Source organism: Varanus komodoensis, unplaced genomic scaffold (genome assembly GCF_004798865.1).
Source record: "Varanus komodoensis strain SLA01 unplaced genomic scaffold, ASM479886v1 scaffold8, whole genome shotgun sequence".
Classification (NCBI taxonomy): domain Eukaryota; kingdom Metazoa; phylum Chordata; class Lepidosauria; order Squamata; family Varanidae; genus Varanus; species Varanus komodoensis.
This window is the reverse complement of record NW_025336481.1, coordinates 13,237,214-13,261,323: the sequence shown is the minus strand read 5'-3', so window position 1 is coordinate 13,261,323 and position 24,110 is coordinate 13,237,214. Positions and strand designations below refer to the sequence as shown.

The window sequence follows — 24,110 nt, the reverse complement described above, 5'->3', positions numbered from 1 at the left end:
GTCCATGGAGGTCGGAACATTGGTGCCTTTGCATATATCTATTGCTTCCTCCAGCTTGATGTGGTTCTGATGTGTTGGATTACGACTCCCATCACCCCCTGGGCGGCATGGCAAGTAATGTGGTCTGCTCAGTGTTTGATGTCCTTGAAATTCCAGGCAAGAGGCAACAAAACCCACGAGGCTTATGGCCAAATTGCACATCCCAGTACAACAGGCTTACTCCAGCATTCCATCAGATCACAGCTGTGATCCTCACCATAAACTAACATGAAAGAAAAACAATGATTTTGTTAGAACGGCACTACAGAAGCACGTGAGTGACAGTGCGTGAGAAAGCAGGTCTCAAAACACTGTTTCCATTTGACAGTCTGTCGAGAATTTATACATGTCACAAAACCTAAGAGAAAAGAATAACTAAGCACATAGTAATTTTCCAAGTTCCTCGCTCTATATTGTTTTTCTAAACAAACCTTGCCATAAACAGCAACATTTTACATTCCTCAAGAGTTGAGGTTACAAGCATCTAGGCTTCCCATCTCCTTTCTCTGATTCTTCTGCACTGTTACAAAGTTCATGCCATCCTGACCTGATGCTGTTCCTTATGTGGATTCCTGCCAACATGCTTGTTGGTCCCATTTCCCACCCCACACACACACACAAGCACACAGAGCTGTTATTCGAAAAAGTTCTGAAGCCGCAGTCGGGATCCGCCTCCGATGAGCTCCCTTGCAGCGCCAGATGTGACTACGTTGGGTCTGGTGGACACGCTGCGTACAAAAAGAAGGAGCGGCCCATCCATGGGCACAAGTGTAGGCACCAGCAGGCAGCCTGGGGATACGCCTTGCATGCGCAGGGGATACATACATATACGGCCGTGCTGAAACGATTGCCGCGGGTGGACGGGAGGCTCTTCCAGGGCTTGCTGCTCAGTGGGGCAGAAGAAGTGATGCCAGCTGCTTCAGGGTCACCCAGAGGTAGAGAAGGCTTTATCCCAAAGAATCCCAGTGGGGCATCTTGCTTTTGTGCCCCCGTTAGTGGCATGGAAGCTGCTGCAGTGTTGCCAGGGCAGGAAGAGGCCTTCTTGTTTCTACACCACCACTGAGCAGTGCAAAAGCAACAGAAGGGGGTGGGGATCAGCAGCACAGGGCCTCTGTTTCCTGAGCTGATCACTCGTAGCACCTCACCCTTCCTGGCTGTAAGGCGTGCTGAAAGAATTGCTCACAGCAGAACCTACTGGGCTGTGCAGCAGGTGCACTGAACGCATCTACGCATCCACCACCACAAATCGAAGCACATGGTTGTCAGAGTGCCAATGATCCATGTCATTTCTCTCCAGCGGTTTGAAACAGCATGTTCCAAAGTTGCAGGGTCTCTTAAGTGAAAATCTCTGGAGGGACAGAAAGACAAGGAAAGAGCACAATTTTTTGCTTTCAGCAAATGTAGGTTAATTAACTAGAAGGCAGGCTAACGATAACAATTGATTATGTTCAGTCTGTTCTGAGCTCTCTGCAGTGAGTGGTTGTTTGCGGATTCATCCAGGGCCCCACTAAGGTTTTACTCCCAGAGATATGGAAAAAGCCTAAGCAGAGGGGGTTTGTTTGTTTCTTTGTTTGTTTGTTTTGGAGAAATGGTTCCCCAGTGCCTTAGAGCTGTGCTAATCAGTGCAGAGTTTGCTTCCGAATTCTGTGCTACAGCTGCAGAGCAAGACAGCCACAGAAAGCAAGCCTGCATTCCATTTATTCTGGATCGCATAAACACAGAACAAACTAAAATCCAATAATGACAGGGCCCAGGGCAAACTTGCCCACAAGCGGCGACCCAGCTTGCATCAGAACAGTTCATAGCCGTGCACCGTGGCTTGCCAAATGCTTTCCAGGCCTTGTTCTTAGCACTCCTGTCCAGCGGGAAAAGGAGGAGTTCTGCTGAGTTCCTGGCATACCAGCATATACGGAAGATCAAGGGACAATCTGTGCTACAGACCCCTCCATGTGTCAGCGAACCCTGTTTTGGTGTGTATGTAAAGAACATTTATTGCTGTCGGGGGAATGGTAATAAATGCACTGCAGTTTCCACTGTGTTGAAAACATGGTCTTATCTCAGAAACAAATACAACGGCCAAACAATAGAAGTTGAAAAGACTTGAAAACCTGCCCTCACATAAACATCCATTAAGCCTATGTACAAGTCCATTGCCATGAAGGAGTAGAGGGTTTTTTAAGTAAAAATGGGTGGGGGAATGACTCCTCCTGTCCCCTCCCAAAAATCATGGAAAAGGAGAACAGGCTAGAGAGAAAAAAGAAGGAGCCTTTGTTGTCACACCTCCGCCCCATCATTTCCGATGGGGTGAAGTTAGTGGGACCAGCTTCCCCAGTCTTTCCATTCAAACTCCCCCAAAGCATTGTATCATCTCTGCCATGCTGACCTTCCCAAGAGTGATTTACTTTCCCACCACCACCATAGTCCGGGCCAGACTGAGAGGCATGGGAATAAGAACTTTGCAGGGCTGAACATACTGCTTCCCAGCATGCAATTCCATCACTGGAGAAACTGCAGCAGTGGCCTATTCTCTACCAGGCCAGGTTTAAAGTTCTCATACACATTAAAATCCCAAACAACCTGAGACCAGGACACCTGAGAGTGCCTTCTCCTTTAAAGACCTGCCCAGTCACTGAGATCATTGGAGGACATTCTTCAGGTGGTCCCACATGGCCCTGTGGCCCGACTGGAGAAGAGCGGTGGCCCCATTTCTATGGAATTTCCTTCCTCTGGAAGTCAGGTTGGTACCAACAAACTGCTCTGGACATTTTCATCTGTGAAGTGTTTCTTGCCAACCATCCATGCTTTTAATGCTACCTGGTTTTTCATGTATTGTTTGTATTCTTTTATCTGTTGCAGGTTTTTTTACTGTTCACTGCTCTGGAATGAATGAATGAGCAAACAAGCAAGCAAATGTCCCAGGTGTTCTTAGCAAGGGATTTGGGCCCTAAACTAGTGCCCAACCATACCCACTGCTGATTCCAACTAGATCACACCCTGGGGTGGGATGGTTATATGCTCTCAGTTTCCAAACATTCTCAAAGAGGCAGGCTATCATATTTCCACAAGACATGCAGCCCCCAGGAAAGAGAGAATCATGTTTGCCTTCATGAATATTCAGCAGCCAGCTAGCACATTTACCATCAGATCTGCATTTTGAATTTCATGTTTCCCTCTGGGATCTGTAGCATGAAACCTGCTAAATACTTTACATGTCCAAGGAGAGGTTCTGGACACGAGGGAGCAGCATAAAAGCTAAGCAGAGATTAAATATGAATGGGTTTCACTGCTGCATTTAGTAGTTAGAGGTCACATACTGCATTCCTTGGGAAATGGATTTCTTTCAGGTGCCCTAGGGTAATGTTTCAAAGTTAAGTCAGTACAGATGTTATGCAGTATGGCTTGGCACACCATAGTATTTCACAGTTTCCGCTACTTAGAAGAGAAGAGGCTGGGTTTAAGCTTAGTATCATTTCAGAAAGACTATAGAAGCTTTACGGGCATTTTACCATGCTATATAGCTACTGTTTTAGAAGCTTAGGATAGAGGTATACATGAAAGGCTTTGCAGAGGTGTACAAAATTAAACATGGATCAAGAAAGTAGAGAGGGGAACATTTCTCTCCCTCTCCCATGGTAAAAGAACCCAGTGGGGTCATCCCATAGAGCTGAATTGTGGGATATTCAGGACAGAGAAAAGGAAGGGCTTCTTCACACATTGGTTAAATGATGCAATTTGCTACCACAACTTATAGTATTGGCCTTTAAAGTGGGAGCAGTAAGGTTGCCAAAGTCTACCAGTTGTAAAGGCCATATGCTACCTCCAATATGAAAGGCAGTGTGCCCATGTACACTAGTTGCTGGGGAATTTGGGCACTCATGCCCTGCTTGTGGGAACATGTGAGTGGCAAGTCAGCCACCGTCCAAATGTAATGCTGGACTAGATGGCCCCTTGATCTGATCCAACCAAGCTCTTCTGATCTTCAGCACTTTCCCCCCTATTGGTTACATTTTTAGATTGGTCATAATAGTGCAAGCCTAGCGGGTCTAGAAAGGGCCATTCTTTCCAAAGAGCCCTCCCCCTCCCCCATCCCATCATTACGCACCAGTTCTTAAAATTTAGCAGAAATAGCAACACGGGTGGAATTAAAACAGTTCAGGGAATCCAGAAAGCAATTACAGCATGATCTTGCCTCTGTTGATGTAATGAAAAATATAGGTATAATCTTGACAGTATTCAAGACTGTTCATTCAGTTTGATCTGGTATTAATTGGGTGAAGTATAAGTAACTCTAGATGGAAGAATCAGAACCTGAATACTTTTAGTAAGCACAATGTTGTTCCTATTTATTCAGTCATGTGAATTGTACTTGGGTGCTTACTGGCAAGAGAAGGGTCATGGGAAGCAGGTGGAGCTCTCAGTACTGCACATGCTTTGCATCCAAAATGCCACCAGTTCAGTCTCGGCGATCTCCAGGTAGGATTTCAGGTAGGAACCCTGGGGAGCCACTGCCAGTCAATGTAAACCAAGGAGAGAGAAAAGGTTGATCTCCAGACGTTTGGCCTTTGGACTCCTCCACATGAGGCGTTGTGTTCTTGTAATCCCACACTCACAAAGATTCAGGATTCTTTCCACATCATCACCATTCTCAAGGCCTCTCCCATGTTTTCCAGTCATTTGTGCAGCATTTCTTAGATCCGGGAAGGTCTGGTACATTATGATGTCTGGTATTAAATAGCTTCAAAGGTGTATTTTTCCAAGTCATACTTTATTGCAGCACCACCTTGTGGTTGTTTGATAAGACATACAGGAAGGCAGAGGAATTAAACCTCTGGGGGGAAAACATGTGAAGGACACTAACTTCCTTGTTTAATAAAAATGGAAGAAGCAGCCTCAGTAAAAAGGCATGCATTTGCCTAATCCTCTTTTAAATCTAAGTCTGCCAGTGTGGTGCAGTGGTTCTGGTTCCTCAGCTATGAAGCTTGATGGGTGACCTTGGGCTGGTCACAGACTCTCAATCTAACCTTCTTCACAGGGTTGATGTTGTGAGGTTAACATAGAGAGCAAAAGAACTTTATAAACTGCCTTGGGTGCCTAGCAAAAGGAAGAAAGGTGGAGTATAATGCAATGTAATGACGATAATGTCCATGTGTTCTTCTACAATAAGAATAGGATGAAAATTTACCTCTCACCAGTTTCCTCACGCCAAGAATGATATTAGACTTTTCACACTAAAAAGTCCCACATTTTGCAACCTTTCTTCTATCCCTCCCCTCCACCCAGTAAGTAGGAATTAGGCCTAACAGCTCTACAGATGTGCCATAAGAAGACAAGGAAGCTGATTTGGATACAGATGGGGGCTGTTCCTAAAGAGTCAGGTGCGTGGAAGCAGGGCACCAAATCATAGGGAAGACAGTGAGGAGAAAACACTGCTGCTGTTTGTTCTTTGGAAAGACATTAGAACATAAGAGCAGAACCTAAGATAAGCCCTGCCCAATCAGGCAAAGGTCTATTTAGTCCGGCAAGCTCTTTTCGCATTGGCCGACTAGATATCTAGGAGAAGCCGACACAAGGGATTTGAGGACAATAACTCACTCATAGCCCCAGCAACAGGTAACTGGGGACAACCTGCCTGATCTCGGAGATAGCCTATAGCCATTGTGACTAGCTGGTAGCTTTCTACTCCATGGATTTGTCTATTACCCTGTTAAAGCCATCCAGGAGAGTGGAAGCAAATCCCACAGCATAACTGTACACCTTGTAAAGAAGTTCCTTTCGTGTGTTCTGAATCTCATATCAATCAGTCTCCTGAAGTGCTAGAAGTCTCTCGATCCACTTGCTCCACCCCATGCCTAATTTTATATATCTCTGTCATGTCCTCTTTTACTCACATTTTTCCTAAGCTCAGATGATCATCACTTTAGTTGCTCTTTTCAGCACTTTTTACAGCTCCTTGTAGAGACAGAGCATCCAGAACTGCACACAGTTCCAAGGACTATGTGCATTTCTGGGCACATCTCAAGCATTGTGTCCATCCAGCAGCGATGGGAATTCTTTACAGCACTTAAGTGGTGCAATGTGGTTTTGTCCATTACTTGTTTACTTGGGCAAAGTCTTTCACTGAACTCATACTATAAAGGCAGCCATGCAGCCTGTAGGCTTTTTATCAAGGCTTCAGGTTCACCAGTTCCAGCATGGAGGGCTTAGATAGTACCTCATTAGGCAACCTCCACCAATGCAACCGTCAACTGATACTGATGCTGCAAAACAAAATGTCCCCAAATAGAATTTTCCTCTATGAAATAATAGTCATGAAAATGTCACATGAGAATAGGAAATAGATTTCTGTACGGCTTACAACATTATTTCAGTCTTCAATAAAATGAGGTAACTATTCCACACTGAGCATTTATTTGGCCAGTATTTTATTTAAAATAAATTAAATAAGTCTTACACAATTAAAATTACTATATGTTAAAACACTGGCCAAATAAAAAGGTCTTGACCTGGTGTTGATATTATTTATTAATTTATTAAATTTATATTTTGTCTTTTTTCCTCTTGCAAGGCATCCAAAACAACTTCCATAATCTTCCTCCTCTCCATTTTAACCTCACAACAACCCAGTGAAGTAGGTTAGCCTGACAGTTACTGAGTGACCCAAAGTCACCCAATGACGTTCATGGATGAGTGGAGACTTGAACCCTGAGTCCTAGTTCTTAACTCTGAGCACTAGATAACACTGCCCCTGTACATGATAATATATTAATATTGCAGTAATATCAATATCCAAGAAATCATGTCTCCTGCTTATGCATCAATTCTGCAAAATTAACACCGAACACACATTCTGGAATCTTTTCTGGATATATTCATCCACCGGATAGTCTTTTTGCAAGAAAAATATTTTGTCAAAATTGGCCTTTAAGATTAACATGGTCACTATTTACAGAAATGTACATCTGTAAATGCTATAATTGCAAAAAGTGCTTTTATTGTAAAAGCAGAATGGATACCATTATTGTCTGTTTTATCTCATTTTTTTATCTTTTTGAGCTTTTTTAATGCTTTTATGTCAAAACTGAACACATTTCTTTGAAACTATAAATTGTTATTTTCTATTTTACATATTTGGATTCTTTTTATTTCACTCATGAAAACAGAACAATTGAAGATGAAAAAAACATAATGTGAAGGTGGTAACTTATCATGGAAATGATAGTCATTCCCATTTATTGCCAGTTGGTGCCCATGTACTTCCCTGTCCTTCCTTTTCACATTGCCACAGAAAATGCTTAATGAATTGCACTTCTTTCACATTCCCCTTCCTTCTAGATAATGATGATGATGATGATGATGATGATGATAATAATATTGTAGCTTTTGATGACCATAGTGATAGTAGATCAGGATCTAATCATGTGCAGTAGATCTACCAAGATTTCTGACTCCTAACTGCCACAACAAGGCAGTGAGGACTCTTCTTAAATTAAGATTCAACTGAAATGAAGAAACCAGAGGCAGGATCTTGTGTGAAAAGACTATGAGCACAGTTCAAAGAAAGGATTGGTGTGGCTTCAGATGAGGCTTTCATGGTGACATAATACTACTTCTTCATTCACAGAATGCTCCAATTTTCCTATGACATTATGGAAAATCCTTTAAAAACAAAAAGAAGGAATAGATGTCTAATGTTTTCTAGTTGTTAGTGCTAAGACTCTTTCACCTAAAAACATCCTGGACCTGGACCATGTGCTGAGAGACATGTGCCTTCATTCTACCAGGGTTATAATTGCTGAGGAATTATGTTGTAACTGACTTCAGTTGGTGGACCTACTAGTAAGAAAGAAGAAAGAGGCAAAATAGATCCCTGAAGTCTTCCCAAGCAGCAAAAACAAGTGGTAAAACTTTTCCTGGGCTGTATCACTTCTGGCTACTAGCTGTGGGTTGCACGTTTGACTCATCATGGGTGGAATTTACCTCACCTCACATGTACAAGGCCTTTTTAGCGGCACCCTCTTGCCTGCAGGTTCTAAGAAGCAGTCCCTGAGACTCCTTTGGGGGTATCTGTAATCATCTATTACCAAAACAGTACAGTCTAGGAAAGCATCTCTCACACGGGTTTGGGTTGAAATTGGTGCAAAAATGGACCGAGAATGTAAACAATCAATGTATGACAACTATGCGTGGAAAGGTGCTTTGTGGTTTACAAAATGTATTTATTACAGAGGTGTAGTTGGAAGGTCTGCAGTAAGGGGTGTGTGTGTGTAAGACTTAAGCAAAGATTGAAGAAACTAGTAATACAACAAGCCAGGACTTTTTGGAAACATGCTATATATGTATCCTTTTCAGAAAGTATCTAGGTATTGGGCACCAGAGTCACAGACAATGCATAAAGCCCTAATCCAGTACAAGCAGCTCACAAGTTTGTGAACAGTCTCTCAGTTAACAAATGCAAAGTGCCCTTGATGTCCCTTTTCGAGATCTGTCTGTCCTGCAGTGCATTCTTACTCTGAACACAGTCAAGGACTTACACATCAAGCCTACTTTCTCACCATGCTGTTTGAGCATTGCATCTTCTCATGCTGATCTCTGTGGCTATCTTGGACTGTAAGGTCGAAAGAATTTTCAGGCACCAAAGTTTTTCTTTAGGTTAAGCACATCTTCCTTGGTAAATAAAAAGATCAAAAGGATCCCTTTGAAAAGTCAACACCTAAAATCCACTGTTTTGGTACCACTTTTGCTGAAGTACTAATCCCTTTGAAATCAGAGTTCACCAAGATCCTATTCCCCCTTGCCTTCCCTGCCTATGGTGATGTACTCATCCCAGGCTTGGCATTTTGATATATAGTTTTGCTCACAAGCTAAATAGATACTATTGCAAATACAGAGACAGTCATATGTCATGGTAACTCACCCTGACAATAAGAATGCAGAGCTGTGACCCCAAGTCCTGTGGGGGCCACAGACAAAATGCACCCCAATGGGTCCAAAGCAAGATCTGATAGCATCTGAGCAGTCCTGGGTAGCTCCACCGAGGCCCTGGATACTTTCCACAACGCCCCAGAACGATGCTAAAAAGGGGACATGGCGGAGAAACACATGGATCCCAGAGATCCGCGCAAAAAAACTGATAAATGGAGGTGGGGCAGGGGCCAGCCTCGGCCGTGAACCGAGGCTGCAGGAGAAGCCCAGGTCTGCCCCACGGAGCCGTGGCTCCCCACTCAGGCTCCAAAACTGAGCAAACCGGCCTTGACGTGGGTCCTGATTCAAGGCAGCGACTTGCAGGGGAAGAGGGAGAACGGGCGGCTTTCCTCTGTTTTGACCCCGCTTTCTGCCCGGCAGCCTCCTGAGGGCGAATTGCCCGAAGTAAAGGAACTGCCTGGAGGCGGGATCCCTCCGAGCCGATGCCCCGTCGCGGAGTCAGGACAGGCGGCGCGGCCCCTTTAAGGAGGAGGGTGCCGGGCGGGGTGGGTGGCTGTTCCTCCCGGGGCCTGATCTGCCGCCTCCGTGCGCCGGGGCCGCTCGGTGGCTCCCAGGGAGCGGACGCGGACGAGGCCGCGCTGCCGCTGCCATGCTTTGGCTAGGCCAGCCGTGCGCCCCGCATGCGCTTCTCCCCAAGGGGCTGCTCCAGGCTGCGAGCGGGAGCGCGGCCCTCTGGGAAGCCGCCAGGAGCCGCCTGCAGGCGGCGGGGGCGCCTCGGGGCGGGGGCGCCGCTGCTGCCCGGGGGCGCCTCCTGAGCGGGCAGGTGCAGTTTCATTACGCGGCCGCGGCGGCGGCGGCGGCGGGGAAAGAAGCTCGGCGCGGGAGGCACCCCGCGGGCAGCCACCCGCTCCCCCACTGCCGCCTCCCGCGGGAGTCGCTGCTGCCCAGCCCTGTCCGCTTCTGGTTCGCGGTGGCTGCTCCCCGCCGGGGCGAGAGCGAGCGGCAGCTCCGGCTGCTCCACTTGGGTGCTCGGGAGGCGGCCGACCCCCACCGGCGGCGCTCGGAGATAAGCCTGCAAGCAACCGGGAGTCACTTCCCCGCCGGCGGCGGCGGGGGAAGCAGGGAGAACAGTACCCTCGGTTCTCGAAAGGTGGGTGAAGAGGGCTAGACAGCAGTTATTTTGGTGTAAGGTCGCTTCCAAGGGCTGTTGGACTACAACTCCCAGCATTCCTGGACTGTTGGGAATTGTTAACGAGCACATCTGGAGGGCGCCAGGTTGGGGAAGGCAGAAGCCTTAGTTCCATGAAGGCAGAAGCCCGGGACCCTCCGGAAAGCGCAAGAAGGGCAGGAGGACCCTCGAAGGAAGAGATGAAATGCAAGTGGAGTCGTTTTGGAGAGGGATGGGTGTAAACGCTTTAAGGCTGCAATCCTATAAATGCATATTCTTGGGAGTGAGATGCATCAAACACAGTGGGAGTTGCATCTGAACAGGATTGCATTGTAAAGTTCAGAGTGTAATATTCCAAAGTGCACCACTGGCTTGAACAGGGGAGAGCAGTGAAGGAAAATATTGCTTTGTTATTATTCTGATTTTATATCCTGCCTTTTTTTACACGTGCGAGGAATCCAAGGTGTCTTGTTATGTGCCATCAGATCGTCTCTAACTTGTTGTAACCCTATGAATGAAAGCCCTGCAAAATGCCCCATTACATAGCTCGAAGTTCAAAATTTTGCATTATCATAAGCAATGCTCCTGAGATCAAAAAAAGTAGTTTTCTGAGCAGCTTTATGCTCTGGCATCACTTATAAATATGTGAAATGTGCCTAGATTTGAGGAACTGACATCGGGCTTTTAGTGTGACTTTCATTTATAATAATAGTAGTATGCATTTAGGTACAAGTTTTGAATATAGAAGTGCTTCATGTATTATCTCGGTGGCCTGCACAAGGGTCAGATGCATGACATCTTCATCGGCTGGTTGTAGATGCGGTGCTGGAGTAGAGCAGGCAAAACAATGCTCTTTCACCGTGAGGCCTCGTTTGCCTAAATGGGAACTGAGGTAGCAAACCAATTTCAAGCTTGTACTTGTGAAGACATGGCTGATGAGCAATGGAGCAGGGTGGGTCCCTTTATATCTGAGGCTACAGTCTTCTGCCTGCTGAAAGACAGAAATCCTAGAATTCCCAGTCTGCTGGGAAGTTGTGGGACTTCTTTTCTGTCTTAAAACATGCATAGGATTGCACCTTAAATCCTGGAAAGGGCTTAATTAGAATTTTTCTTTCTGTGGAGCTTTTCTTTGGAGGAGTCGTGCTGTTCCCCACATAGGGGGAAGAAGTGATACATTCCAGGAATGGGGCAGAAGCGGTACATTCCAGGAAGTATCTGTGTCTCTCCTGCAGTTTGTGTGAAGTGTATCTTGATGAGAGGCAGAAGACAAAAACCACCTGTATGTTTTGAAGCTCTCCTTTCATTAGTTACCCTAATCCCAGTAATAGCCCTTTTTGTTTTCATTCTTCATTTAATTTATTTCAGTAGATAGGTGATAGATACATTCAGTGCCAGCCCATAGAGTACATTCCACTGTGGCTTGCATTAACACTCTGAACCTGAGGGATTATGGGCTTTGCATTCTAGCGTGAGAGGAATCTGCAAAACAGACACCGATGCCCGATTGCAGCTGTCTGTGCCTTTTGCCCCTTCCTCAGATCCTACAGGAACCGCACTCTTCCCTACCTCTCCAGCCATGCCCTGTTTCTAGAACAGCGCTTGTGATTCATATCTGAAGCCAGCACAGAAAGAACCGCACTTGCTGTAAGCTCAGAGGAAGGGTGCTCCAAGGTTGGAATCCAGCCTCATAGTGTATCTCCTAGACAGCAGCTAGTGGCCATACCATTGCAATCTGGATAACAATTTGTATAATGAGGGACCACTGATTGCAAAACCTACACATTTCACTTCACTAAATCTACATAGAAAAGATTTATTGATTTATTTCAAGCTTTTCTATCCCATATGTATCAAGACGGCTTACAATGAATGAGTAGAATAAAACAAACCCCACAGAATCTGACCATTAATATACTAAAACTCCAGTTAAAATTAATTAAACATTAAAATAGCAGGAAAATAAAAAGGGTTTTGCCTGACACCAAAAAGTTCCTATTATATTTTTAACATCTAGAAATCATGTATACCAGTAGTTAGAAAGCAAACATATTTCACTTGGCTAAGTTGCAATTGAAATGTTGTTTAAGGAAAAAACAGTTTATCCAATCTTTCTAGATCAAAAGGGACTGTTAAAATTGTACAATCAACTCCAAACAATACAAAAAGTGTCTATACATCGCATCCTATCTGCATTTTTGTTCCTTATTTCAATGAATTCAAGAACAGTACCTATTACATACAATATAATTATTTTCAGACCAGGACGTATGGATTTATTTTCAGGCAACCAGGATTGTTCTTAATTCATTTTTATGCATATTTTCTCTCACTTTCATGCTCAATTGCCACATTCAGCAGCTGTTGTCACCATTTTCCTTTTGCTTTTTTGCTCTGCTGAACCTTGAAAGCTTGCCTGGCATGATTTTTAAGAGCTGATGACCCAAGCCTTGAACCCGTTCCTCATATTCATTCTTGACTGGAAGCAAAAGAACTTGTTGGCTCATTGAGGCTGTTAAATCGCCTGCCTGTGTTTTTCTGCTGAAGCCACTTGACACTGTATGGAGCAGAAGTGCTGGGGAAGAGCAGCATAATGATGAGAAGTTGAATAGCTGCCAGTTCCCATCACTGAATGCTCTTTACATGGCTTCCTTTCTTTCTCTGTTTCTTGGACCACCTATATAGACTTGGCAGGCTTTGATCCATCTGCCCTCTCGTGTTGGGTGAAAATACTTGGTCAGAGCCCCTTTTATGATCTTTGCCTCTAACATTTTCAGATATTTTGGGGAAATGTGTTTTCTGGGAGGCATCCTGAGATTAGCAAAGTTGACAAAGTGTATCATTAACAACTACCTCTACCGCCACCAGCTTTATAGAAGGAAAGAATTTCTCTTTATAGTCATGGGTTTTTTTAACCATGCTTAATATTTGGGGCCTTTTGCTCAAACATGGTATTTAAACTAGCCACTCTTACTCAAAGTCATCAACTTCTAAAGAGCATGTTGAGGTACAGTCCTATGCATGGGGATGCTGGGAGCTGTAGGACTTTTATTATTTATTTATTTATTTAAAACATTTGTATGCTGCCTAATTGTGCCCCAGCACCCTTTGCTGTCTGAACATGCCTAGGTTTACACCCTGAAATGATTAATCATCTGCCTTTTAATAAACTATGTTTTAGAGGGGTAAACTTACTACTATTACACTTTTATACTGCCCCATAACCCACTGGACTTTCTGGGAGGTTTACAGATTTAAAAAACCATCGGAATAACAAAATAATCGTATTTAGAAAGCAATAATAAACACAACAACAAATCAACAACCCATGACCAAACGACCCAGCCCTGTTATCCAACCCACCAGAAAATTAAATGTGTATTAATGTAAATGTGTATTTAATTTTCACATCCACCGCCTAAAATGTACTCCTGCCAGTTAATTAACAAAACGCTTCAGTTGATTGCTCTGATAAAGAATGCAGAACTATAAACAACAGAATTAGGTTAGACAAGGTGGACAGAGGCCAAGAAACTCAAAGAAGCGTGGTGTGTTTTTGCAGTCCTAGTCACCTGTTTGAACTTGCCATCTGCTACAAAACCATGTTTTGAGACTTTGATAGGCTGTGCAGACCAAAGCATTGGTGATGTTTCTGCCCATAACGCTTGCTTTAAGATTGAGGCAGGCAAGGCATTGGTGAAGAGAATGGCAAAGGCCTGACTAATGCCCGAGGATGGTGTCAGAATGGTGACTGGACCAGTGCCTGGAGGCACTTATGGCTGGGATGAGGGCTAACGGATCGAAGCTGAATTCCAGTAAGGCAGAGTCTGTATGGACTGCAATTTCTGGGTCTGGGAACTGAGCAGTTTGTTCTGGACGAGGTAGTATTCTCTGTGAAGGAGCAGCTGTGTAGATTCGGTTTGCTCCTGGATCCAGCCCTGTCACTGGAGACCCAGAGCATTGGTAACCTCGTGATTAAATCACTGTAATGAGATCTGTGTGGAGCTACCCTTGGGCCTGGCTCAGAAGCTGCAGCTTGAGCAGAATGCAGTAGTAGCTGGACCCAAACTATGCTTACATCTGATCTGCATTAAAGAACTGCACCAATCCGTGTTAAAGGTTATTACTGTGTAACACATCGCCTGCCCTTTTATATACCTAGCTGACCTTAAAGGTTTTCAGAGAAGGCTTTGCTGGTCATTCCAAAATTAATGGGATTTGACTTTTGCAGGACTTCTTAGTAGTGGCACCCTTGAGAAAGCCTTTATAAAGCCTTCCCCTTGAGAGGCAGAACTTGTGGCAAGGCACAGTTTTCCAAGCTGGTACCCTCCTGATCTGTTGGACTACAACTCCCAGCATCCTGTACATAGCATGTGGTGGATGCTAGGGTGGAGAAGGATGGGGTAAGACATGTAGAGACAAGGATGAGAAGGTGAGGTGTGCATACTTTCCTTCCCTCCCATCCTGGCCATGGATGTTGAACAGACAAGGAGCAAAGCCCTGCCCCCAGCCCAGCAAACACACTGCCCTTCACAACTCTGTTGTCCAAGATAAGCACCCTGATGAGCGAGGATCAGATTGTGTCCCAGTCTGGTACCGCCAAACGCACTGCTGCATTGAAAAGATTGCCCTCTGTTTTCTCCTCGTGACTTTGAACAGTCAGCGCAATGTCCTACAGTCTCTTTTGTTTTTGCATTCGTGTGTGCTTAAAAAAATAAAAACAAATTAGCCTTTCTTCAGCTTTCTTGGCAAGGGTTTTGTGGCTGATGAAATGTCGATAAACCTTTAATGCTCAGAACTGCAAGTGCGAATGTTAAGGGAGCTCACCTGGCCCACCCAGTGTTATGCCACCGTGCCCCATCAGGCCTCTGGAATTTGCAGCCTTTAGAGTAGTTTAGAATCCAGTACCAGGTGGCCTGCCAAATGCCTAAGAAAACAAGAAGCTGCCTTGGACCAGCTTGGACCATTGATCCAGAGAGTCCAGTACTGTCTTTTCAAACTGCAATCAGCTCCCCAGGGTCTCAAGCAGAGGTTTCCATAGCAACTGTTACCTGATCAGTTCAGTGGGAGAGATCAGGGACTGAACATCTCTGGGACATTCTGCATGCAACCTCTGTGCGCTACTGAACTACAGCCACAAATCTCCTCGAGACCCAGAAGTGCGATAGCATCGCTTAACTTTCTACCATAATTGGGCACTTTCTCCAAAACACCAAATTACATCCTAAATTGCTTTCTAGATAGGGGGTGGCTTCATATTGCAGGTATACGTGCATGTGCAGCTGAGTGAAAATGCTCAAGGCTCATTAATTAATTATTTTAACAATGTTTAATATTCATAGGTTTTAATTGTGCAGCCAAGGTGTTTCCAGGTTTTAATTGTATTGTATTGTATTATATTCATTTATTTCTGGGAGCCGTCCCGAGGCTATATAGCAAGGGAACGGCATATAAAAACTTTAAATAAATAAATAAACTGTGTTTGCTTATAACAGGAGAAATTGTGAATTAATTAACCCATGGTTAATCTGTTTCTGGGTTTGGATGTCACATAGCAAGCCCTGATTGGGGGGGTTGAATATTCAAAAAGGCCACAGAACATGCCAAGTCCCAGTAACTTGCATGACAAACATGTACCTTTTCATAAAAGTACCAAATGTACACTATATGCCATGTTTTGAATAGCTGAGCAATGCTTTACCAATGCCCAAAATGCAAGGACTGCTGTAATTCAGCTCCATATTATTTCTTGCAGTAGAAACATAATTTTTCTGATCAAGATAAGTTTCCATTGAAACAACAACTTCAGTGCAGAATTTCTTGTTACTTTTTTCTGTATCTATATATAGCCTAATAGCCTACAAAATACAGTGTTGTGGTGGTAATGAGTTACATTCTGTTTCATGACCCAAATGCTGTACAGATGATGTAAGCTTGTTGCTAAGTACTGTCCCTTTTTAAGGTATGTTCCCCCCTCCTGCCTCCCTAGCTCAGATAATGTGTTGAAGCACTCCCTCCCGGGATCCTTGAGAGGAATTCTGGGTGGGGTTTGGAACTTTCCTAAATGCCTTGTTTCACCACCTGAGGTCTGTTTCTCCTCTGTTGATTTAAATTAAAAAAACAAGCAGGATTTGCTATCTCTGGTTCATGTCTCCTCCTGTAAAATGGCTTATGCAATGGAGAGAGGCTCCATTGGGAATTTGCTCAAGGCTTTTCTTGGGATCTGGGAATGCTAAACAAGTTCTTTCAGCATTAAGAGCAAGGCACTTATGAAATTGAAGGATTTTTCTACATGAGGCTGTTAATCCATTGCGTTTACTTTTGGTTTTATTGGAGAACTGAGATCCAACCACTCCATGAGGAGCATTTCTTTTTCTACTTTCCCACTACATAACCTCTAAGTGATATGGTGGAATAGCGCAAATCCATGAGGCAAACCACCCTTTTTTGCCATCAAATATACTATCCCATTTTTCCTGCCTCAAATGAAAAACCTTGTGGAAAGTATTGCATACACCGAAGCAAAAAAAGAGGGCCCTGGCATCATCTATAGAGCCTATAAAGAACAGTGAGCAAGGAATAATGAGCACACAAGTCGCATGTAGAACAGCTCCAAAGGTTCATGGATTTATAACTGACCTCTAATTCTAATAAAAGAGAACTGCAGCAGTGCAGAAACTCAGCCTGAAAGCCCAGTCCAGATTCCCAAGGGGCCACACCTGATCCCCATTCTAAGAGGCTGAAATGCCTCTCCTAAAAGTTAATTACTGCTAGTAAGAGGTTTAAGCAAGAGAGAGGGAGAAGAGAGAGATGGTATTTTGGACTCTGTTGCTTCTGCCTCACCCACCACAGAAACATGCCCCCCCCCCAACTTCTCCAAAAGGAAATTCAGCCCTTGGACTGGAAAAGGTTCAACATGCCAGACTATAGTGTGCTGTTTTGGCTCCAGCACTAGCAAAACTTCATCTAATGTTAACTTGTCCTAGTCAGCTCTGTTAGCTGCATATTTCAGCAGTATAGCAAAGCACATTGTCAGCAAGACATGTGCAATCCCTGTCCTGAGTTTTCCATGTTGCACATGAACGGGGCGCACTGGGGGACGGAGAGACGGGCGCGAACAGGGCCTGCTGGGGGAGGGAGAGATGGGTGCGAACGGGGCACGCTGGGGGACGGAGAGACGGGCACGATCTCGGCCATCTCCCCCCCACCCTCAGCAGGATCACAGACATCTCCCCGCCCCCCGAAGCATGACCAAGATCACACCTGTCATCCCTGCACACACCCGGCGTGCTGGGGGGGGGGGGAGAGATGGATGTGATCGTGCTGGTTGTGTGGGATATGGCTGAGATTGCACCCGTCTTCCCTGCATGAACGCAACTGCGATCGTGGCGATCTCCCCACTCGGGGGGGGGGGGGATCTTGGTCGCCTCCCAATGCAAAGTTCATGACCCACGTCAAAATTTTCATGAAATTTTTGTTCGCAACCCGATTTGGTCATGAACCAAGGCATTTGTGAGCCAAGGCACCACTGTATTTCTTTTGCCTCAGAGGGTTTGCACATTCTGGCAGAGTTGCTGAAACTTAAAAGCTTGAACCAAAATTCATTATGATACAGACTTAGGTTCAGATTCTGAGGCTGTTCCATTTTGATCAGATGCATGCTTCTGTATAGTTGTAAAAGTAGGATTGAAACTCTGTTTTCAAACCCTACGTTAGCCTTTGTTTATATTCTATTTATTCTGTATATCAAGGCATCTCACACAGAATGCAAAAACAAGTATATTAAAATCAAATATAACAATAAACCCAGACAGCTGCTCACAAATAGAAAATCCATGAAGTGACTCAGTGGTTTTGAAATAGGCAAGCCCCGATTAACAAAATGGTAACCGCAAATAGATGGATTTTAAAAACCTAATTGAATATTGGTGGAACTAAAGGCAGACCTATCTCAGTGGGAATCTAGAACCCCGGGGCTACCCCTGAAAAGGCCTTGTCTCTCATGCCCACCAAGTGAACCTATCATACAGAGTTGCTTACAAGCAGGACTTTTAAGGCAGATCTTAATGCTTGGGCAGTTTCGTATGGGGGGAAGGTTGGCCTTTAAATAAACGCATCTGCGACGCGATGCCTGTGTGCACAGTGCACTTGTAAGACGATAAGGCTGATTCCCAGTGCAAGTGAATGAAGTGAAAAAAGCAGTTCTGCCAGGAGTTGGCCAAAGGAATCCCACCCACCCTCTCAAAGACTCTCCAACCATTTCTTGGTATGGCAGCTTTCCCTTTACCTCCCTCATTCTAGGAAAGAATATTCTATTTCTCCGCATCCCTTATTCTATTTCTCCATTCACTTTTGTGTGGTGGCACGGGGTGAGTAATGGAAAACTTTCCTTCTGAAAAGGGCATGGAGGAGATCCAACTCCTGCAAAGTCTTTTGGGGCCAGGACAGAGGCTGGGTCCCTCCCATATACCCCCAGCAGTTCTTTCATAGGAAAACTTCCTGTCTTTTCATGCAGATGAAAAAGGTTCTTTAAAAAATAAAATATATGCCAAACTTGAACATTTTGGCAGACTGGAAAATATGTAGCCATGAATTCATCCCCCAAAATGCAGCCTCAGGGGTGTCCAAAGTAACCTATATGCAGCCTTGTTTTATCAGTATGTATGTATAGCACTTGCTATAGATTTATTGTTTATTTATTTATTTAAAACATTTCTATGCCGGTCCCATTGCAACAAAGCCTCAGGGCGGCTCACATCATCCATAAAATAAACATAAAAATACAATCAATAATTTAAAAATTGGTACCATCTTGGCTATATATTAAAATCTATAAATAATGACAAATTAACAGTTAAAATAACTTTTAAGTAAAAAGGTCTTCGCCTGGCACCGAAAAGCAAATAATGACGGTGCCAGGCGGACCTCACTGGGGAGCAGTGGCACCCCATAGGTAGGGTGCCACTGCAGAAAAGGCCCTCCTCTGGGTACTCACCCTCCTAATATCCTTCACGGAGAGTTCCCGGAGAAGAGCATCTGCTGCCTATCGTACGGGGTGGGCGGGTATATATGGATGCAGACGTTCCTTTAGATAACCAGGTCCCAAGCCGTTAAGGGCTTTATAGGTCATAACCAACACCTTGAATTGGGCCCGGACTTCAACAGGGAGCCAGTGAAGCTGACGGAGAACTGGGGTTATATGAGAACAACGCCCAGTCCCCGTCAGCAACCTGGCAGCTCTATTTTGCACCAATTGAAGTATCCGGACCGTCTTCAAGGGTAGCCCCACGTAGAGCACGTTACAGAAATCTAGTTGGACTTCGTATAAAGAAAATTTATATAAAATGTTCTATAGATGGTATTTGTCGCCAAGCCGAATAGCTAAGATGTTTCCAAATATGTCAAATAGATGTTGGAAATGCAAACATAATGTGGGTACTTTCTGTCACATGTGGTGGACTTGTGATAATGTGAAAAAGTATTGGATTAAAATACAGATGAATGGAGGAAATATTACAGAAACCCTGTGCTTTTAAACCTGAAGTTTTCTTGTTAGGGATTATACCGGAAGACGTCAACAGACAGGAAATGTACTTGATGTTGCACTTAATCACAGAGGTGAGGATTGCATTTGCTCAATATTGGAAAAATGAGGAGCTACCCACCGATGAACTGATTGTAAGAAAGATCTTGGACTGTGCAGAAATGGATGGATTGACTTTATCATTGAAGGAGAAAGAGGATATTGACTTCTATCAAACTTGGGACTCTTTCTATAATTGGCTGGAGAAACGGGACTTGGCATAATTTGATTTTAGAATGTTAAAAAAAATGTGCGTGTGTGTGTATATGTAGTAGGGGGTTGACCCAGTGAATCTGATGTATGTCATATTTGATGTTTTTATTAGCGTTAGTTTAAAACTTTTAATAAAATATATTTAAAAAAAAGAAAGAAATCTAGTCGGGAAGTTACCAACATGTGGATCACTGTCGCCAGGCAGTCGTTCTCCAGATAGGGATGCAGCTGATGGATCAGCTGGAGCTGAAGGAAGGCGCTCCTCGCCACCACCGTTAGAATATTCACCAGGCATTGGCCAGGCAAGATTGTACATTTCAGGCAACTGTAAGTGCATATGTGCCAAGGATTGAAAAAACTAACCTGATTTTAATTTCTCTCACATGTGTGTGTGTGTGTGTGTTTTAAAGGAAATGAGAGAGCAACAGTTGCTGCAAAGTGCCATTCAGGTCTCAGTGCAGTAGCTGTTGATGGGGGGAAGATGCCTGTTCAGAAATTTCATGTATTATAGAAAAAACTTGGTTCCAGAAGTCTACAACTATTGGTTATACTCTTCAAATATGCTTTAAAGAATCAATAGAATCACATCTTCTGCAGCACAATGGTGAAAGACATTTGTTAAAATCATGTATTTTAGTTGAGGTGCCACTGGTGCACTACCTTTATTATTGCTTCCCATATTTGTACCAAAATCGTGCAGAGATGAGTGTGCCTCCAAGATACAGAGGAAGAAAGGCCAACAAGCAAAAAACAAAACCAAATAAAATCTTCCCTTGAATCTAGAAATGCATCACCTCCCCAAAGCAGGTCAGAACTTGATGTTTCCCAGATGAGTTTACCTAATTGGTCTCATCTATAAATATTAAATCACCAAACAAAGACTGTCATGGCCATGTCATGAGAGCTGACTCATTCGAAAAGTCAATCATGAAGGGAATGATCAGCGGAAGGAGGAGAAGGGGCTGCCCCAGCACCCGTTGGCTGGACACTGTAAAGGAAGACACGCAGATAACCATGGTGGACTCGAAGGAGGCAATGCGAGACAGAGAGGCATGGAGAGCAATGATCCATAGAGGGGTCAGGGGTCAGACACAACTGAATGGCTATGACAAAGACAATAAATATTAAAAGCAATCATCTCTCTTCCCCATCAGAACCTCTTTGGAAGCACAATTCTTGTGCTGGACTTTACCGCAGTAGCGAGGCCCTAGGCCTAGCTTTGGAATGTTGAAATGCTGCATCACAACATTAAAACAAAATATAAATCACTCAGGAAATAAGAACACTTTTTAATGGTAACTCCAATTGTCTTCCCATCTCCACAGGACACTAGTGGATCCTCAGAAAATGATCGGACTGATTCTAGCCAGGAGGATGGAAAGAAACCAAACAAATCACAACAGCTGAAGAAAGTTTTTAAGGAATATGGAGCTGTAGGCGTAGCATTCCATGTTGGGATTTCTTTGATGTCTTTGGGAATATTCTATCTAGCAGTATCAAGGTATCTTTCCTATACTTTTTATAATTACTTTTGCGGGGTTGGTAGAGGACGTATTTATTTATTTATTGAATATGGGGGAAAGGAAGGGACAAGCCTTGAGGATATTGTTACACCCAGTGTAAGTGAAATCCTGTGCGTGTTAAACAAAAGAATTGCCTTAATGGATCGGACCAAGTTCCATTCACTCCAGCATTTATTTTTTAATAGTAACAAACAAAATATCTCTGGAAGTCCATAAGCAACACATGGTTGTGTAGGTATTCATTGACTCCATGTATTTACATAATCATTTCTTGAAAACAAAATCTAAATTGGGCACCGACATGGTATCATGTGATATTGAACTCCATTCAATTCTGCACCGCCTTTCACAGCCAGAGAGCTCTCCAAATGCTTTATACTTCAAACCTGCTGAAGTATCCAATTGAACTGGAGAGCCCACACTTGTGCTAATGTACTTCATGATCTTCTCCCAAATGATTAAGGATTTTGAAAGGTGTACCACATGCTTTTTCTCCTTTTTAAAAATCATCTGGAACTGGCTAAATAGGTGAGATTTTTTGATTGCGTTTTCTTTCCTGACCAAGAGCCAGTACCCCATTCCATGAATGTGTTTAGTCTCTTTTACTAGCACATGTGCCATAAAAAAAATTAACAGCTTGTGGCAGTAAATTGCATTAGTGGAGCATGTGGTGAGCTAGTTTTTTGAAAGAGAGGGACAGCTCAGAGATTGTTGGCTCAGAGTATCATGCTGAAATGATTGTCTATATGCAGCAATCTGAGAAGCAGAGCTTTGTGAAATGTGGCTTCCCATGGGAACTCTTGCTCTCCCTTCTTCCCCCACCCTCTCTAGATTAGCTGCCATCTTGAAAATGCTACTTTATCAGGGGCAGAAGTTTTTTTTAATAATTCAAGTTAAAAATAAAATCCTTTTGAAAATTCATGATCATTTTTAATGTTACTAAGGTACAGTATGTTTTTCCCCCTTTTAGTGGAGTGGACATGACTACTATTCTCTCCAAGTTGGGACTCGATGACGCTGTGGTACAATCCAAGCTAGCTGCTGGGACAAGTGCTTTTGTATTGGCCTACGCTATCCACAAACTCTTTGCGCCTGCCCGAATCAGCATCACCTTAGTCTCTGTGCCATTGCTTGTCCGATATTTTCGGAAGAGAGGTTTCTTCAAGCCTCCACCTTCAAGCCCATGATTTTAAAACCGTGGAAGGAAAAAGGACATGGCCCTGCTTCTTAAACATTTTGCAGTTGCTGCACCTTGGTGATGCTTCTGTATGGATTCTAGGAATGCCCCAATGGATTGTCTCTTTTGTGGAGAGTGAGGAAGTGGTTTGTTGAGATAAAGTTTTAAAACTATTATTTGATTTCTTCTCGTGTCTGTTGCTAGCTCATTGTGGCAGACCAAGAACATTTTTGGGAAGATAGGAAGCTGCCTTATATCCTATCAGATTATTGACCTGTCCAGCACAGGCTTCTGGTCTCTGACTGGCCAGGACTCCTCATCACCTGCTACCAAATCCCTTTAAATGGCAGCTATGTTGGGTTCTTCAACTTGCAAAGCATGTACAAATGCACATGAACTTGGCTTCCTCCTCACACATAGAAAGGGCACAAGCATTTAGAGCCCCTTATATTAAGTATGTAATATACTTAATTCTGTACATGGGGTAGTAGAATTATCAACACTGATGTTACATTTGACATTTGGGAAAGTAAAAATATTGACTAGTTCCTCTAAAGAAGATTAGCACTCACATTTGCTAGGCGCCATTTAGCTGGTGCAGTCCAGTGGGCATCTGTACCAGATGCCTTCTTATCAGATCTCTTGTTCCATCCTGCTTGCTGAAAACTCTTCAGGACATAGTGATCTAATTAGCAAATAAATCTGTTTTGCATATATGAAATCTGCCTGATACAGGAGAGTAGGCTATTATAATCCAGCATTCAGATAATACATGGCTATTTTTATCATGTGGTGCCTTCTACTGTTGCTTGAATTTAGGAGTAAAATAGAATCAGTTTAGGTGTAGGCATGAGAAAGCTCTGTCTACTGAAGTCTCACTGATGCTTTAAATGGGGAAATAACATTTCTAGATTTTATTTTAAATCAGTGAATCATGCTGTATATGTCACATCCATAGAAATATGAGCAATTAATTCAGGGAACCTTAAACCTTTATGTATACATATGCCCCCACACATGGATGTGAGGCTGTAGACCTAGAATTTGCATCAGCTCTAGCTAGTACAACCAGTGATGAGGTCTGATAGAAGTTCTAGCCAATGTTTGGCCCTCCAGAATCTTTAGCCTACTTGTTTTAAAAGATTATCACCAGCTCCTTAATTTGAACCCACAAGCTAATAGGTAGTATTATAAACTACCATAGAACTACCTAGCTCAGCCTTCATCAACTTGGTGCCCTTAAGAAGTGTTGTACTGTACTTACTTTGACTAGCATAGCTGTAGATGCAGTTCTAGCCCAACACACTGGGGAAGCATTAGCTAGCTATATTGTTTCCTGCACCTAAACTCCTAAATATCTGTGTAATACAGACTTTTATACAACTTTAGGCAAAAAAACCCCTCAAGGTAACAAGGTTTTCTACAGCACTGGCTGTTGCTTTTGGAAAATACAGATAACCACTCCCTTGGAAAGGAAAAAAAAATCCT

At 43.7% G+C, this 24,110-nt stretch overlaps 1 protein-coding gene and 1 long non-coding RNA gene across 3 annotated transcripts; one reads left to right on the top strand and one right to left on the bottom strand.

Annotated features, from left to right (window-relative positions):
- Positions 1-357: 357 nt before the first annotated feature.
- On the bottom strand, positions 358-9,223 carry LOC123036254. Of its 2 annotated transcripts, none has more exons than XR_006417109.1 (2): positions 8,954-9,223; positions 358-1,387 (listed from the first exon to the last, which is right to left on the bottom strand). It is a non-coding gene; the product is annotated as an uncharacterized LOC123036254 (long non-coding RNA). The 2 variants fall into 2 exon arrangements; XR_006417108.1 differs by lacking the exon at positions 8,954-9,223 and adding an exon at positions 5,928-6,214.
- A 292-nt stretch (positions 9,224-9,515) lies between these two features.
- On the top strand, positions 9,516-22,795 carry FAM210B (family with sequence similarity 210 member B). The gene is made up of 3 exons (XM_044455168.1): positions 9,516-10,111; positions 21,248-21,423; positions 22,416-22,795. The coding sequence occupies exons 1-3, from the start codon at positions 9,611-9,613 to the stop codon at positions 22,630-22,632; spliced, it is 894 nt and encodes a 297-aa protein (XP_044311103.1). The 5' UTR covers positions 9,516-9,610; the 3' UTR covers positions 22,633-22,795.
- Positions 22,796-24,110: the final 1,315 nt, after the last annotated feature.